This window comes from Lycium barbarum, chromosome 6, assembly GCF_019175385.1.
Source record: "Lycium barbarum isolate Lr01 chromosome 6, ASM1917538v2, whole genome shotgun sequence".
Lineage (NCBI taxonomy): Eukaryota > Viridiplantae > Streptophyta > Magnoliopsida > Solanales > Solanaceae > Lycium > Lycium barbarum.
The window spans coordinates 123,946,154-123,964,823 of record NC_083342.1 but is presented as its reverse complement, the minus strand read 5'-3'; the positions used below and the strand labels follow the sequence as shown (position 1 = coordinate 123,964,823).

Below are 18,670 nucleotides of genomic sequence, written 5' to 3'. Positions count from 1 at the left end.
ATCAATTACATCGAGTTTTTAAATTTATTAATCAAATTAAACTAACAAAAATTGAATTTTTCAACCTCGGAATTTTCCCGGTAAACTCTTCATATAAAACATAAACTTTTACTTCAAATATTTATTTAGTCCTGATAAGTTAAGACTATCTAATTAAGATATTCTTTAAAAAAAATAACACAAAATGTGAGATGAGAGATGACATTCTACTAAAATATTCAACATAAAAAGTAACCAAATCACATAAAATAAAATGATCATAATGTAAAAATACTAAGTCATGCTATAATAAAGATGACTAATTTATAAGGCATATAGAAAATGATCATCATAATCTAAAAGTACTAAGTCATGCTAAAATAAACAGCTAATAAATAAGTTATATGACTAAATATTAAAGAAAAAAATAAATTTAAGTTATGTATTTTTGCTGTCTAAATCAATATAAAACTAAAGAATAGATATCCAATATTATTATCATTTCTAGTGTTAGAATTGAATTTCTTTTGCTAGCATTATTATTAATTTGATTTTTGTTGAGGTTTATTTGAGTTACTAACATCTATGGGCTATAAAACTTATTGGACCATTCAAAATTCTAAATCCAAGCTTGAAATAATATACTAAAAGATAAAAAACTATGAAAAAGTAAAAGAAATATTTATGAATTACATTATTAATACATATTTTTATGTATAAAATATTTTTGAATTTTTTTACATGTAATGTCGGATTAGTTTGGTTCTGTTTAACTTTTTTTAATTAAAACCAAATCAAATCAATGGTGATCGGATTTTTCTTTTCATAACCAAACTAAGCCAAATCAAATCACTAGTGATTTTTTTTCTCAATTTGGTTCGAATTATCAATTTAGTTTTGTTTATCCATTTCGTTTGTACACCCCTTCATTTTCCCTTATAAATATTCGTCGGTAAACGCCAACTGCAAAGACATACGTCAGAAGACGTACATCAGAGTTTCTTTTTCTCAATTGGAAGTTTCATTTTAAACAAAAGCAAACAAAGGATATTACCTTTTAGAATTTGTAACTTGCAATATATATCACTTTACTTTTTACGATATACTAGTTCTTTATTTATTTGCAAGAGAGCAGTATTTAACACCTATGTTCCCTTTGACAATTAGTACACGTGGTTTGCAAATGCTCTTCAAGTTTTTGAAGAAGCACGTTTTTGATTTTTTTTCTTTTTTGACGAAAAAGCAACTCTTTTTTGAAGTTCTCAAAATTTCTGAAAGGAATAAGCTTACTTGGACTCTCTTCTGCACAGGAATCTGAAGCTGAAATCACATTGAAGTGTACTAGATTGCAATGCCTTAGGCTTTATAAGTAGGAATTGATTAACAGTAGGCAGTCTCCTAAAGCGTTGGATGCAGAACCTAATTAACAGCAGAATTGGCGAGCTTATGTGGTCAGTTCAACTAGATTTCTACCCATAATTCGACTGAAATACTTCCATACGCTATAAAATACTTGCATAATGTTTTCTTTATTGGAAATGAATGCTATGGACAAAGTGAAATGTGCAAACTGCAAAGAAAGAAGGGAGAGAGCCCGTAGAATAGTAGAAAGAAAACCACAAAAGCGAGGGTAACACATGTAAAGCAAAATGCTGATTAATCTTGTTACAACACAAGTCTCCAAAAGTTTGAGGCAACAAGTCCATGTTTGTTAAATATCTTATTGATGACTCAGAAAAAACACAACTGAACTATATTGTCGTCCCCATTCTTGCAACTACCACTTCACCTGCACAACAAGAAGTTTCATTTTGCAAATTCAGCTGCCAACTTACCAAATAGAACAACACTCCTGGACAAGTACGATGAGATACACAATATTCCAAATTAGCAGCGTGGTAATTTCATCTTTGCTAAATCTTGTTTGTCAAAAATTAAACGCTCATGTGAATAATTAGATATTGCTTCAAGAGGAAGCTCACTACCTAGCCGAACTAGTGGGGGCCTATCTGGAGACAAATACACACTGCAAATCTCTCTTACCTTCTCTCTGTAGTTCATAAAAAAGTTGTAAAATTGACAAAGGCATGCACTTGCCATTCTCCAATGGAGGAAAAGGGAAGTAAAAATGACTTGCCATTGTGCCCCTTTTCTATAAATTTATGACAACTGAATGAAACAATGTTTACGTGCCATTTGATTCATGGAAACCTTGCAGCAACTGTCTAAAACAATATGCAACTGAGATTGCAAACCAGCAAATCATATCTTTCAAATCTTTCATACGATGAATTTTTGTAGAAGCAGACCACATAACCGAGTAAACAAGGTGCAACTAGAAAAGGTTATGAGCTGAAAATGCGAGTACTTCAGTTTTAAAAGGTCATAGCATTAGGGAAACATCCTATTGGAAAAAGCACAGCACATTACGAGCTCGACACTAAATTAAGAAAAAAGGGCACAGAGCACATATAAATGCGTCTGCAATTAACCCTAACAAAGAGTGGGGCAAATACTTGTTGTTCCAACAAATACTGTAATTGCTGCAACAACTTCTGAAATTGTTGGATTTTCGGCAGAATTTCTTCAATAGCTTGAAAAAAAGTTTCCCAAACTTTCTCCACACGACCAAAGCAAAAACAGTCTGTAGAATAAGAAAAAGAAGAAGAAGACGAAGATGAATGATAAAGAAGAAAGCAGTCAAAAGAGAAGGAAGAAGAAGAAGAAGAAGAAGAAGGAAAAGAAATAGCAGAGAGGATTTAAGTTTTAGCCCTCATTATTTCCCATTAAAAGGTAAAGATCGTGCTTTTATGCCTCCTACTTGATTGACACAGAGCAGTAACCAAACACGTTATATATTTCACTATGATCAATTAAGCCATGTAAAAGTTGGATATGGTTATGAAGCTCAAAAAGCAACGAAAAATACCCTTGAGAGTAAATGACAAGGTACTGCTTTTAGATACTAGAATCACCTGTAATTCAGCAATTGAACTTAGTTACATACATACGTCAAAACTAGCATACTTTGCCATGTAAAATTTGGATATGGTTATGAAGCTCAAAAAGCAACGAAAAATACCCTTGAGAGTAAATGAAAAGGTACTGCTTTTAGATACTAGAATTACCTGTAATTCAGCAATTGAACTTAGTTACATACATACGTCAAAACTAGCATACTTATTTCATATTTGAGCCCTGCTGTCTAATTAGAAATATGAAAGAGGAAAAACAACATTTTTGGAGACTAAAAAAAGGAATGGTTACAGGTTACAATTTTAGTTCCTTCCAGTGAATTATTGCTAAAGCAAACTATGAAGCTTGCAGAAACGACCTTCTGACTGTACAATGAGTTAATGAAACTTAATTTACATTATCGCCCACCCCAAGCTGATAAAAAAGAACAGGACTGAATGTACCTCTATAACTTACAAAATTCTGCAACTAACAGAGTATGTCAGATATTATCAGGTAATGATTCTGATTGGAACCTGACTCACAAAACTCGTGTATATCTTCTGGCTCCACATGATTAAGCGGTTTTAACATGTCGGTTTACTGGGAAGAGAGTAGGCTTCTTCACAGGCACTTATCTCATCATGGGAAGAATCTTTTGAGGCCCCCAGATATGGGGAACGTCGAAAGAAGCCCTACAAAGCGCCTTTTCAACGAATTACCTAGGTATGGAAGAATAGCTATTTCTGGCAAATCTTGATAATATGGTCTTTTTGCACCATTAGGACCAACTGCTGGGACAAGACCATCTTCCGACACATGTCCACTTGGAACGTCTCCTTCATCTGCATCAGTTGCCTGTTCCAGAAAGATTGTGTGAGAAACAACAACACTTTCAGAATCTACTAAGACAAGCTAACATGAATATAAAGTTAAGATTCTTACATTGTTCTCTGTCAAGTAATTCGATAGATCATCCGGTGATTCTCTACGAATAATTTCTTTCCCCATCTCCTGAATAACTGGAGGCATCATCACCTTATTTTCGCCATCAATGCTGATGAAGGATCTGTCAATGAGGTTCTGAATTCCAACTGTTGGGTGCAAATCACACTTCTCTAAGGTTTTGATAACATCATCCTTGTCCTTCCCAACAAAAGACAAAGCAATAAGGAGGAACAGCCTCTGGTCATGATCATCTAGAGACTTGTAGCTTATCTCAAGATTCTTTTGAACTTCGCTATGAGGGATTGCTTCCAATTTCTGCAATTTACTTCTCCATATTTCCATACCTCTCCCTGAAAGAAAGGAACCCAAATGATAAAGGGCTAACGGAAGCCCACCGCAATGCCGTATTGCCTCTGTTGAACGCACCTTGAACTCTTCTAAAGGGTGGTCTTGTCCGAAAGCATACCAACTGAAGAGCTTTAGGGACTCATCATCTCCAAGTTCCTTAATCTTGAATAGCATGTGCCTCTCATGGGCCTTTAACAATTTCTCACACCTTGTCGTTATGAGAATTTTACTCCCCCGACAAAACCAATCCCTTGTCCCAATAAGTGAATCCAAGACATCCAGCTGATCCACATCATCAAATACTATAAACACCTTTTTGTTGCCAATAGCATCTTTCATTTTGACAATTCCTTCATCAGCATTGTATATTTTTTCCTTTCTGCCTTTCAATATACTTTCAAAAATTTGTTTTTGCAAATAAGCCGGACCATTATGATGTTTCTCTGAGATATCTCTGACATTTGCAAGAAAACAATTGCCATCAAATCTGTCATAGTTAGAGTTGTAAGCTACTTTAGCAACAGTAGACTTTCCTACGCCACCAAGTCCACAGATCACCCCTATGCCAACTTCACTGGATTCATCCTGTAACCATGAGTTAACCTCCTTCACTCGAGACTCTAATCCAACTGTGTATGAAGGTACACGAAGTACAGTGCGATTCAATCTTTTGAGTATCTCCTTGATGATCTTTTCGATGAATTTTGCCTCGTGCCTGAGTAACGTGCAAATGTAAGAGATGAAACAAGATGAAAATTTAATAAATTGTAACTAGCAAGTAGTGGAGAACAAATAAAAAGAGTTCACTAATATAGTAATACTTCATTTAGAGCAAGCATAACACTACCGGGATGATCAGTCATATTAAGCACCAGTAAACTGAAAATACCTGGTTAGTTTCCTAGGCACACTAAGAGCGAAGGTGGAAGTATACCTTTAAAGCACTTTCTTAATGCTAAATCAATAAAACTTTTACATTTCCTAGAAAAGGATCAAGGATGAAAATATATGTGGCTTACTAGTGCTACAGGAGACAGAATGAGCAATATTTACTTTTACTTGTGTGCTGTGAAGAAATTTGACACTATTGCGAACAACAAAGAGGGAAACGGACAGCAAAATAAAGAGAGTAGTAGTACAATAAATAGAAAACCAAGAGATATTACGGTGAATCATTTACAGTTAGGAAAATGATCAAAACAAGGACACGTCTAGCTCCATCATAACTGAATGGAGTATGTCATACATAAATTTCCAAAAGAAACTGATACAAAGTGTATCCATGCTAAGAGAATGGAGTGTATCATGACAACATTTCGTATTTTTGCACCTTCTGATTTGTGTATTCAGCTATTTTTTTATCCTCCCTTTATATATCCTTCACTCTTTAAACAGATCATTTTGACGCTGATAAGTTAACAAATAAATGAGGACACAATGTCTTGAAGAATTGCCGACTGATAAAGCTAAAAGCACATACAAGCCAAGAGCATTCACAGACATGAAAGAAGATTACGTCGAAAGCAAGAAATTATTGAGCCCATCTATCTTAATCAGAATAACTTGAGAGCAAGGTTTAAATCCAAGAGTCCCTAGTTGACCAAGTTTTTCAGTTCCACTAGGCAGACAGAGGAAGTCACTATGTTGTCTATGAGGACTCCTTTTAAAATCAACATAAATCTAATAGGGAAAAGATCCTCTATTTTCAGTGGCTTGAGGTTGTAAATAGTGAAAAAGGATCAGTAATGAGACTTCTCTAATGGGATCCACATGACATGAGTGACACTTCATAGCAACAAAAGAAGCCCCGGAGACAACCCTGGTTTGTCTCTGGAGTGGATGACCAGCAATAAATTCAGAGAAAAGGAATATATATGAAAGCTAGGAATCGCTATCTTGTAGGGAAACCCCCACGAGGTTCAATCGTTAAGGGTATATGCATAGCATTTCCCATTTGGAGCACTCACACGTGAGTTTTCACACTCGAGTAGAATCTAACCTGAGGTAGCTTTTTATCATCTTTAGCTTTGAACTCTGTGTCTTTAAACTGGTTAACCTTTCGAGTTAGACTTATGCCAACTTTGTTATACTTATTTGCTCAAATTTGCTTAGAGCTCAATATATTGGGCTAGTCAGTTGGACTTTGCAAGCACATCGACATATATGATAATCAGATGTATAGATATTATAAGTTACAATCATACTTTTCACTAACTATTCTCCGAAAACAATGTTTACAATTTACTTGTTTACTTATTTATGTTCAAACTGACACTATGTTATTGCAATTGTCACAGCCCAAAATTATAGGACAACTAGTACTGAGTGAATGGCAAACATACATCAGAACTTTCAACTGAAGAAACATACTTCTAGGCCATTATCTATGCTGCTTCACTAACATCATCAAAGGATTATTACCCACCAATTTTGCAATTTCTTATAAAGTAATTTTTTTTTATCTTTCACCAGAAACAATTAGAACTAACATTAGCTCTCATGACTAATTAGTTGGGTGGGGGGGGCGGTTGGATAACTTTAAATGCTAAAGAAGATGAAAATACTAAGGCGTTGGATAATTAAAGAAACTCACCCATCTACTTCTTTGGCTAAGCACATTCCCCCTTCCAATACAGCAACTTCTTTCAAAGCTACTCTCCACTTCTCCATCTTCTCCATCCATACCTTCCTTTTCTCTCCAGTCTCGGCATTTCCTGTCTTTTCATGATTCACAAAAGCCTCAGCAAAACTCCCTGATTGATTCTCAACATCCTCAGGACTCACAGTGTAAAAAACAGGGAAAACAGTATGACCCTCTTTCTTTCTTCTATCAAGAATGTTAACGAGCTCATCAAGACACCATCTTGATGAAGCATAATCATTAGAGAAAACTATTAGAGAAATCTTGGATTCACGAATACCCTTTTGCAGTTCAGATTCTATGTTTTCTCCTCTACGGATTTCATCATCATCTCGAAAAGTTCGAATTCCAGCGTTGATGAGAGCTGTGTAGAGATGATCAGTGAAGTTTTTTCGGGTGTCTTCACCTCTAAAACTCAAGAAAACATGGAAAGAATAACGGGATTGTGGGGTTTGTGAAGTTGACATTGGAAGTAGTTCAAGAAAATGATGACCCAACTTAGAGATGTTATTGAAAGTGATAATTTGTGAAGGGTCAAAGAGGATGATGGTCCAATTAAGATTTTGATGACTTAGACTTGCAAGAATGAAAACTGGGGAGGGCAGTAAAAATTCACAGATGAGTAAAGTTTCGAGAGTTTTTTGAGGACTCGAAGTCAATACAAATGCCGTGTGAAGGGAAAATGGTGAGATGGGGAGGTATTATACTGTTTGTTTTTCGTTTCTTGTTTTTTCTATTTCTATTTGCCGAATAATGTTTGTTTCTTTAAGGCAATTGCGTGTTGCGAATGTGGTCGGTAGTTTCTAATAAGGCTGGCCAGCAGCCCGATCCCGCCCCGGCCCATCCCGAATCCCGACCCAGCCCACCCCATTTCGTTGGGGAAAGAGGGGATGGGGATTGGAGCTTGGCGGGCTCGAACTCGAGATGGGCCTAGAGCTTGTCCCGTGTGACCAGACCCCGCTAGGCCCGCTCCAGTCTCGACCCGCCCCGACCCCGGCCCATCCCGCCCCGGCCCATTACATTTTTAAAGGGTAAAATTAATTATGGGTGAGAAAGGTTTGAACACATGACCTTAAACCCCCCACCCGCACTTTAACCAACTAGGCTACAATGCCTTTTGCTAAGCAAACTACATACAATAATAAAGTAGTTAACACAAGTTTTTTTTTTTTTAAATTCTGTTACAAAATAGCCGTTGCACAAACAGCCATTTGCAATTATAGCCGTTGGCAACGGCTATAATCCGTCACCTTGGCCCCCCAACCACTCCCCAAAATCCCCCTACCCCCTTAATATTTAATTTTAACCCCTAAGTTAGTATATTTACATTTTAACCCAATTTCCAACTATAAATACCTTCTCTTCTTCTCATTTTTTTTTCACAAAATTTCCTACCATCTCTCCAATCTCTCTCTCTCTCTCTCTCTCTCTCTCTCTCTCTCTCTCTCTCTCTCTCTATAATTCTAAATTGCAAACTAAATATTATTTTTTATTTGTTCATTGCTTTCAAATATCGAAAATTGGGAGTGAAGTTAGCAACTAGATTGAGGATCATCGAGTAACGTTTCAATTTTCAACTTCAATTACACCTCGACGATACGTCGGCGTTTGGTACACTCGTTTCATCTTTTAATTTTGTTTACGTACTTAATTTTCTCAAGTTGAACCCTTTATTTACATAATTATAATGGAACGAGGTGGGCGTTTTACTGGTAGGGGTAGTAGGGGTAAGGGTATATGTTCTAGTAATCCTATTCTTAATTATGATGATTTCACTCACGTAGATGAAACTGATCTTTATAATATTGATGTTAATGCAAATGTGCAATCATTAAATCACGAGGTTTTATCTGCAGCTTTTCCAACTACTGAACTTGATGATGATTTAGAAAATGAATTAGAAGATAATTTAGATGACACACCCACTAGTACAGCTCCACCTCAGGCTCAGACACAGTCTCAAGTTGGAACTGGAACCTCTCTTATTCCCCCTAGTATGAGGAGGCCCAACACAACGAAAATTAAAATCACCTGCATGGGATTTTTTTGAAAGGGACATTCCTAATCAGGTAGCTATTTGTAAAATTTGCGGCGAACCTTATAAGTTTAAAAGTGGAAAAGGTCAAGGTGGGACAGGGGGTTTAATGAGACACGTGGAAAGAGAACATAAAGACAGGTATAACCAATACATGGCTAAAATTTCGGGTGTGCCTTCTGAGTCGGGACAGAGTTCACATAGTGTTCATAACCAAGTACAGGGTCGAATTAACCCAATGACAGGGGGAATTATAGGTACGAAATATGATAAACACAAAGATCGGGAAAATTTAGCAAAATTAGTTGTTGTGGAGGGTTTGCCTTTTTCGTTTCCTTCCTCTCCTGGTTTTATTCATTATATTCGAGAAACATATAACCCTGCTTTTAATGGTTTTCCTAGATCAACTGTTAGAAGAGATGTTTTTAAATTTGCGCATGAATATCAACAATATTTATGTTATGCATTGTATCATTTAGAGGGTAAAGTGGCTATCACCTCTGACATAGGTCGTAGTACTAATGGTAACGATTATTTAACCGTTACATGTCATTGGATTGATCAAAATTGGTTTATGCAAAAACGTGTTATAGCATATAGATATATTGATGAAAGGCACACTGGAAATTTTATTTCAAGAAATATTCATGAAGTTAGTGAATATTATGCATTTAATGATAAAATTATGACTATTTCATTAGATAATGCTTCTAGTAATTCTAAAGTTATAGACACTTTAAAAACTCGATGGACTCCATCTTTTCCCCATATTTTTCATGTTAGATGTGCATGTCATATTTATAACTTAGTTGTAAAAGATGGCTTAAAACTTTTTAGTTGTATTCTTGATAAAGTACAATTTGCTATCAACTTTGTTTTTAAAGGTAATAAAATACAAAGACGTAAAGAGTTTAAAAAAACATGTGTGGATTGTGAATTACCTTTTAGGAGAATTCCAGAAGAAGTTGCAACTAGGTGGAATTCTTTGTATGAACAATTAGTTGTTGCTCACGAGTATAGAAGGCCTTTAACTTTAGTATTTAACGCCCATAATCAAAATCCTTCTGATATGCTTGTAGATGATGATTGGGAGCAAATTTGGGAACTTATTGTATTCTTAGAGAAATTTTTTCTAGCTACTAAGGAATTTTCTGGTGTTTATTATCCTACGATTTCCTCTATGTTATTTTATATAGCTCTAATATCTTTGTTATTTAATGAATATAAGAAAAAACCAATTTACATCCAAGCTGTTACAAAAATGATTGAAAAATTTTAAAAATATTTTTTTCCTATTCCCACTATTTATTTTATTGGTGCTGTATTAAATCCTACTATTAAAGTAGATGGTTGTAGTGCCCTTGTTGAAACAATTTATGAATGCCGAGAAATACCTGAAACAGAATTACCAACTAAGGAATATGTTATCGCTGGCATACAACCACAATGCAAAGCTATGTATATGTATTACCAAGAGGAAAGTGCAAATAATCAACCTGCTTCTGTACCTTCTTCTTCTGAAGTTCAACCTTATAAAAAACATGCTATTTCTACTTCAAGTATTCAAGGCCTTCGAAATAGAATGTATAGCGGTTCAAGTGCTTCACAAATTAGCGAGTTTGATGTTTATGTTTTGCAGGGTGTTGTGCCGTTCGAATCAATTACTGATGAAAATGGACGTGAAGACTTGCTGAAATACTGGAGGGAGAATCAAAAGACATTTCCGACTCTATCAAAGATGGCCCGAGATGTGTTGAATATTCAAGCGTCATCTACAGCTTCTGAAAGCGCTTTTAGTGCTGGAAGATTTCAAATAGGAGAGCATAGACACTCATTGGCGGGAGACAGTTTGGAGATTGCAGTTTTATTTAGAGATTGAATTAGAGCGGAGCGTAGAAGGTGCGGTCAACCAGAGATCAATGAAGAAGATGACTACAATTACAACGCAATCTTATTTGAGGGAGTAGGAAGTGACGTTGAGGACTTTAACCAAAAAATCCCAATTCCGACTGAAGATCCTCAAGAGATTGTCAGAAAATTAGAAAAAGTGTGGTTGCATATGTAATTTCTTTTAATGCCAATTCTACTTTGTGATTTGCAACTTTTGAACTACAAAACAAAGTTGCAATTTTGAAATTGTATTAGAAAAAAAAAACATATTTCTGATAAATAATAGAAAAAGGCTATTAGCCTTTGGGATGTTTTTTCACTGTCTTGTTCAATTATTTAAGTGTTCGAAAAAAAAAATTAAATGTCCAAGAAAAAGTTGAAAAAAAATCCCCCCAAATCCCCCTTCCCGTCCCATCCCGTCCCCCCAAATCCCGTCCCCCCCGATAGTGGGATGTGGGACGGGATGGGACCACTTCCCATCCCCCTAATCCCGTCCCCCTCCGTCCCCCTAATCTCGATCCCGACCCACTCCACCATCCCCCCAAATCCCCGTCCCCTTAATCCCGTCCCGTCCCGTCCCATCCCGTCCCACTGGCCAGCCCTAGTTTCTAAACGGTGAAATAGCTGTCCAACTTCATTTTCCCCTTAAAAATACTCGTTAGTAAACGCCAACTGTACAAGGCATACGTCACCACACATACATCAGAGTTTTTCTCAATTGGAAGGTTCCTTTTAAACAACAGGAAACATAGTTAGTAGTAATATTTACCTCTTAGAATTTATAAATTGCAACATTTACTGTAGTTCCTTATTTATTTATTTATTAATTTGCAAGAGAGTAGCATTTGAGTTAAAACCTATGTTCCCTTTAACAATTTGTACAAGTAGTTTGCAAATGTTTTCGACAAGTATGTGTTTGTTTTTTTTCCCCCTTTTTTGACGAAAAAGCAACTGTTTTTTGAAGTTCTCAAAATTTCTGAAACGAATATAGCTTATTTGGACTCTCTTCCGCACAGTAATATGTAGCTGAAATCATCAGTAAAGTGTATTACTCTCCATTTCATAAGTGACTCTTTTAGCTTATGCACACCCATTACGAAATTACTCACTCCTAGAAAATTAGGAGTATTTTTACCAACTTACCCCTAATTATAATTTAAGTTAATATTGGGTATTGAGTAGTAATTAATGAATCTATATTATTCAAGGGCAATTTTGAAAGAATCTATCCAAAATATTCTTGAAATTCTAAAACGTCACTTATTTTGAAACAAAATAAAAAGCCTAGAAAGTCACTTAATATAAAATGGAGGGAGTAGTTATTAGGAAATCTGTGTATTGTTTTATACAAATATTAGTTATACGGAATTTAGTTATTATTCATATATTAGTTATTCCACTTTTTTATCCTGCATAAAATAATACATAAATTCTCTTATAACTTATACATGCATTAATTATGTGAATTTCTAAATTGCAAACCAAACACCGTACTAATTTCATACATAAATAAATAACCTCATAACTAGCTACCAAACATAGTATTTGTGCGAGGTAAGATTCATGGATCGTAAGATTGATACTTTTGGATTCGCTAAAGGTGTAATAAACATTGTAGATAGAGATTTAATGGTTGTCATACATGCTTAATTAGAGCCTGTTTGGATTGGCTTATAAGTTGCTTATAAGCTGTTTTCAACTTTTTTAAATGTTTAGCTGACTAACTTAAAGTCATTTTGTGCTTAAAATAAGTCTAAAAAAATAATTAGACCCATTTGGCTTAGCTTATCTAAAGTAGCCCAACTTATTTATTTTTTAAGCCCATCCAAACAGGCTCTTACTAGCAGGATTTGATTAACAGTAGGCAGCCTCCTACTGCATTAAGCGTTGTATGCAGAACCTAATTAACAGCAGAAATGGCGAGCTTATGTGGTCAGTTCAACTAGATTTCTAATCATAATTTGACTTAAGTACTTCCATATACTATAAACTACTTGCCTAATGTTTTCCCTACTGGACATGAATGCAAGGGAGAAAGTGAATTGTACAAACTGCAAAGAAAGAAGGGAGGGAGCCCATGGAATCGAGAAAGAAAACCACAAAAGCGAGGGTAACACATTGTAAAGCAAACTGCTCATTAATCTTGTTACAACACAAGTCTCAAAAAATTTGAGGCAACAAGTCCATGTCTGTTAACATATCTTATTGATGACTCAGAAAAAACACAACTGAACTGTATTGTCATCCCCATTCTTGCAACTATCACTTCACCTGCACAACAAGAAGCTCGTAATTCAGTTTTCAATTTGCAAAATCGGCTGCCAACTTACCAAATAGAACAACACTCCTGGACAAGTACGATGAGATACATATTATTCCAATTAGCAGAGTGGGAATTTCATCTTTGCTAAATCTTTTTTGTCGAAAATTAAACGCTCATGTGAATACTTAGATATTGCTTCAAGAGCCAGGCTTTTTCTCCCTCCACATCTCCGGCCTCAAAAGAAGCTCACTACCTAGCCAAACCAGTGGGGGACTATCTAGAGACAAATAAATACTGTAAATTTCTCTTCCCTTCTCTCTGCAGTTCATAAAAAAAATTGCAAAATTGACAAAGGCATGCACTTGCCATTCTCCAATGGAGGAAAAGGGAAATAAAAAATGACTGCAACTGAGATTGCAACCCAGCAAATCAAACACAAGAATTTTTAGAGAAGCACACCACATAACCTGAGTAAACAAGGTGCAATTAGAAAATGTTATGAGCTGAGAATGTGAGAATTTCAGTTTTCAAAGGTCATACCATTAGAGAGATGTCCTATTGGAACATAGCACAGCAAATTACGACCACAACATGAAATTAAAAACAAAGGGCACAAAGCACATATAAACTGTGTGTCCAATTAACCCTAACAAAGAGTGCAGGACAAAACACTAAGGGGAAGTGCAAAACGCACTTTGATGTAGACAATTGAGAGGAGTGTTATAGGAGGACAAGAGGGTTTTTGAGAGCACTGAGCTCTCTTTGCCCTGCATTTACCCGTCATGTACCAGCCAACCGGAACAAGATCATACAACTCAGACAGATGATCGACTCATAACCCACATTTTTAGACTTAATTTAAGGAAGATAAAAGGAAAAATCCGATTTCTCTTGGCCCAAATCGCGGTCAGTTAAGGAACACGAACTTCTTCATTTTTTGAATATTTCTCTCTGCAGTACGAAGCGGCTTCGGTTTTCTCCTCAAATTGGTCATCTTCATCACGATCTCATCTTCTTCTCCAATCAATTACATCTTCTTCAACCCCATTATCACCATTTTGTACCGTTAATCTAAGTTTTTTTTTTCTAGTATCAGTTTTTCAAACATACATCGTTGTGTTTGGGTTCCTTTATTTGTGAGAAAATGAGTAAAAAAAACTTCCATCAATTCTCCTCCCCGTAAAAGTCCTAGATTTGGGGGTTCAACAAGCGCGAAATTACGGCCAGTTCCAAACTTTAATTTACATGCATTCACGCAAACCCCGGAGAAGAAAAGAGGAAGGGGAAAACAAGCTTCGGATGGTATGGATTATTCCAAATCCATCATTGAATGAACTTAGGACCGAAACGCGATCCTCATAGTGTTATTCCCGCAATAGTTGAAGTCAAATCAACCCCCGCAAAAAAGTGAGCTTTTGAGAATTTGTGTCATTAACACCAATTTCAAAAAAGTCACTGTACCGAATTTCGCTGGAACAAACTCAGTATTTGTTGTTGTTGCACCAATTTACTGAAGTTGTTGGATTTTAATAGAGATGGTGGATGGTGAAAACCGAGGCGGGGGAGGTGGTGGTGGCAGCGAATGAAGGGGAGGAGGAGGAGGGTGAGGAGGGGAGGTAGGGGCTTTGTGTAAATAAGAAAACTTGAGCTTTCTAAAATTAGTGTCAATGACACTAATTTCGAAGAAGTCACAAATACCCAATTAGAAAGACTAGGTTCACCTTTCCTCAAATAAAAGACTCAAAAGCCAGCCTTAATTAAAGGATCCAAGTGACTTCCTTAACTAGTGCTAGTTATCAAATTAAGTTGTTGATAACAACTTTAGTAAATTGTTGCAACAATTTCGATAGTATTGCAACAACTATCATAGTTATAGCAACAACTCAACAAATATTGAGTTGTTGCAACAACTATTGAAGTTGTTGCAACAAATTTTGTAGTTGTTGCATAACTATCTAAGTTGATGCAATAAAATTCAAGAATTGTTGCAACAACTTCTCAATTTGTTGGATTTTCAGCAGAATCTCCTTCATAGGCTCAAAAAAATCCCAAATTTAAGAAGAATCTAGTTAAAGGGAAGGAAAAAAATAGCTGAGAGGAGGGAGAAGGAAGAAGAAAGAGGAGAAGGAAGAAGAAGAGGAAGAATAAGAGAAGAGGGGTGAAATTCAAATTTGAAATAAAAGTGGTGATTAGTTATTTTTATAAGAATTTGCATTTTAATCTTACCCTCAAACTTATAATAAGTATAATCACACCCCAATTCCCTTAATTATATTTGACTTAGTCAAAGTCACCCTTTTTCTAAATCAAGACTTGAGAGGTCCCTTTAGTTAAATTTTCTCAAGTCACTTCGTAGTCCATAACTAACAATTACTTTATTCCCGAAGAACTACGAGTAGGAGAAAAGGAGCAGGCATTCATGATGCATGTTTGAAAATGGTACCTCACTGTCTTATAACTACTCAAGATGTAAAATCGTAACGACAGATGAATAACTGAGAAGGCCAAAAGCCCCCCCGCCTAAAAATATATTGTATCCGCTATTTTGATTGTTAATCTAAGCCGTAATATTGAGAAAGAATTTAAAGCCTTAATCAAAGGCACGACGAATTAAAATTTCAATTGGGGAGTTGGATAATTTCTACTCCCTCCGGTCCAAAATAATTGAGGATTTAGCCTCTAAAAAGTGGGTCCAAAATAATTGAGGTTTTAGCCCATCAAGAAGGTATTTAGTTCTCACTTCCAAATTTGCCCTTAACACATTCCATATCCCCATGATAATTATGTCAACATAAAAAGAAAAAAAATCATAATTATGGGTATCTTAGTCAAAAGCCCTCTTAAGTCTTCACTTTTAGGAGTTAGTGAGTTCCTTAATCCATGCGCCCAAGCTTAAAACCTCAATTATTTTGGACCGGAGGGAGTATTATTTATACAACAATGACATTTTCCTTATCTTGTCTCTTTAGGTATGTATCCAGACTCCTTCAGGACATGGTAATAAAATATATAACAAAACAAGGAAAGAAAGGACTCAACAATTGATGCTTAATAGTTGAAAAAGCAATTATTTTAAGTGTTGTGCATAGAGAACAGCAGGAAACCAAAACATAGAAAGGTCGAAGGAAGTAATAGCAGACACTGGCCACCACCTTTGGCACATACACCAATCAAATGAAAGACACAGGCAAAGACATTACTTTGCATAAGAGAAGACATCCTCAATCTTTACGACAGGAACACATCTAACTCACTTGAGCATATCAACTCTGATTGCACAAGAAGTAAACATCCAACAGTTGGGTGAGATAAAGGCCAAGTGAAAACTGGTGTACCTAATGAGACAATTGCGGATTTGAGATAGTTTGTATGATTAGGGGTCGTTTGTTTACCGGATGAGATAGACAAGGATATCCCATGGGATTAGCTTATTCCATCTTCTATATGGGATAGCTAATCCCACCGTTTTAGTCCCCGGGACTAATTAATACCCATAACCAATTGGGGATAAAATAATCCCGCATTTTATCCGAGATTGTTATCCCTTATCCCACCAACCAAACAACCCCGTACTAAGATTGGTCGTCCTAGTCTTATTATCTTAAGGTATGCATTGGACCCTTTGAAGAATAATATAAGAGAGACTAAAACGAAACAAGTGGAGACCCAAGAGAACTCACAGTTGATACTAACATATTGAAAAAGGCACTAGATTCGATCATTGTACTGGAATCTATACGCATAATTGCATAACTAGGGTGTCTGAAAGCAGTATAGTGGACGCAAATCAAGCATCCATTGAGCATGACCAAAGACATTTCTTAGCATAGGATCATACAATCTCCAATCCATTATAACAGGAACGTATTTAAACACTTTTAACTGTTTCGCATCAATAAGACCTAATTCATCAAAATATGTGGATCAGTAGCATATTAATGAGACCCATTTCCTAAAACTAAAAAAAAAAAATCACAAAACACAAACTTCAAAACAGTTGGTTGAGATTTCATAAAATATATCAAAAAAACGAGAACAACGTCGTACCATGTTCAGTGAGAATGAGAAGCAGAGGTGGTGGAGTGAGAAGGTTGAGACATGTTGTTGTAAGCATATTCGCCTACACAGTAGATGGTGAATGCTACAACAGCGATGCCAAGGCCAGGGAAAGCGTGGCGGAACTGATTGGTCAACATAGGATGTTTCCTCCACTCGTCCCTTCGCCTGAAAAACTCTCCGGTAGCTCCCAATGGTTTCCCCATTTTCGATCTCTCTTCCTGATTTCACCCAAATTGATTGATTCCCTTTCAGGACTTCAAGATTGGCTTCCTTGGGCTTGGGCCATTATATGGACACTGTTATATTTTTATATAAAGACCAAATTGTCCCTTTCTTTTTTTTTTTGTGCGGATCGGCCTTCAGAGGCGCTGGTGTCCCTCAAATTGGTGACTTTTAATTTTTGACCTTCTCCTAATATCCCGACGTTCTGGATTCGAATCTCAGCTCAGTAAAAAAAAAAAATCGCAAGGCAGAGGTTTAAAACTCTGCCTGAGGCTTAACTTTGGCCCGAAAAGGCCTAACTTTGCTACGAAACTCTGTCTTGAGATTTTTTTTTTTTACTAAACCGAGATTCGAACCCCAAATCCCATGGTATTAGGCGAAGGACAAAAATTAAATACCAGTGCCTTTGAAGGATAATCGTGCAAATGACACCGTCATATTTTTATAAGCCCAATTTGAACTTCTTTTGTTAACTTGCGGAAATGTATCCTTAAGGCATCTAGTTTGTCAAACATGGTCAAAGTATACACTATCTATACACTTCGGTTATATATGTATGTATATTAAATGTGTATTTAATAGAAACTATACACTATGTACATATTTTATAACTTATATGGTCGAATAGTATTTGCCTGTAATTTTCCCTTTATTAGTTGATTCTATGGTCAAACTTCTAAAAAATTAAAAGTCCTTATCTCTCGAGAAAAATATCTTTTTTAAAAAAAGTTACCAATAATTACCATCATTTGGTGTGGGAATAGATGAAGGATTTTGAGTAGTAAAATGAGCAATTGATTATTTGGACACTATCATATTTTTATAAATCCAAATTGTTTGAACTTTCTTTTCTTTTAATTTAGTGTACCAATTGATATTTGGAGCTCTAATGCACCCGGTTGACATATGAAACTATGGTGAGTACAAAACAACAATTTTGTCACATTAAAGTTAGACTGACAGATAACGTTCACATTTTATTTAATTGCTTGATGGAACTGAATAATTAGGTAATTTTCCTTTATAATTTCATTTATTAAAGAAAATACTTTCTAAACTTATATCTATCCTCTTTTTTTAAAAAAAAAAAAGTTTAGAAGTATATTAAAATATGAACTTGATGTTACATTCACATAAGTAATTGAAATGATTAAATTCGTTAATTAAATTATATCGTAGTTTCCAACAGATCCTTAGGCCTCATTTGTTTGCACTTATTGGAGGTCTGAATCTGAATGATTCAGACGTTAAGCCATTAAGTGCATTTGTTTGCATTAAGATCTAAGCACTTATTGGGTCTGAATACGTCTTAATCATTAAGATCTTGAAC

At 35.7% G+C, this 18,670-nt stretch overlaps 2 protein-coding genes across 4 annotated transcripts; both read right to left on the bottom strand.

Annotated features, from left to right (window-relative positions):
- Positions 1 to 1,584: 1,584 nt before the first annotated feature.
- LOC132598577 (NADH dehydrogenase [ubiquinone] 1 beta subcomplex subunit 3-B-like) lies at positions 1,585 to 17,397 on the bottom strand. Of its 3 annotated transcripts, XR_009566602.1 has the most exons (3): positions 17,107 to 17,395; positions 13,016 to 13,067; positions 1,585 to 1,725 (listed from the first exon to the last, which is right to left on the bottom strand). XR_009566602.1 is itself a non-coding variant. In XM_060311532.1 (2 exons), exon 1 carries the CDS (start codon positions 17,319 to 17,321, stop codon positions 17,112 to 17,114), a length of 210 nt encoding a protein of 69 aa, XP_060167515.1. In that variant the 5' UTR covers positions 17,322 to 17,397; the 3' UTR covers positions 1,585 to 1,768; positions 17,107 to 17,111. The 3 variants fall into 3 exon arrangements, 2 of the variants coding, with proteins under 2 accessions (XP_060167515.1, XP_060167514.1); XM_060311532.1 differs by lacking the exon at positions 13,016 to 13,067 and having other exon boundaries at positions 1,585 to 1,768; positions 17,107 to 17,397; XM_060311531.1 differs by lacking the exon at positions 1,585 to 1,725 and having other exon boundaries at positions 12,880 to 13,067; positions 17,107 to 17,393.
- LOC132598576 (disease resistance protein RUN1-like) lies at positions 3,141 to 7,601 on the bottom strand. Its single transcript, XM_060311529.1, has 3 exons — positions 6,824 to 7,601; positions 3,880 to 4,945; positions 3,141 to 3,792 (listed from the first exon to the last, which is right to left on the bottom strand). The coding sequence occupies exons 1-3, from the start codon at positions 7,336 to 7,338 to the stop codon at positions 3,577 to 3,579; spliced, it is 1,797 nt and encodes a 598-aa protein (XP_060167512.1). The 5' UTR covers positions 7,339 to 7,601; the 3' UTR covers positions 3,141 to 3,576.
- Positions 17,398 to 18,670: the final 1,273 nt, after the last annotated feature.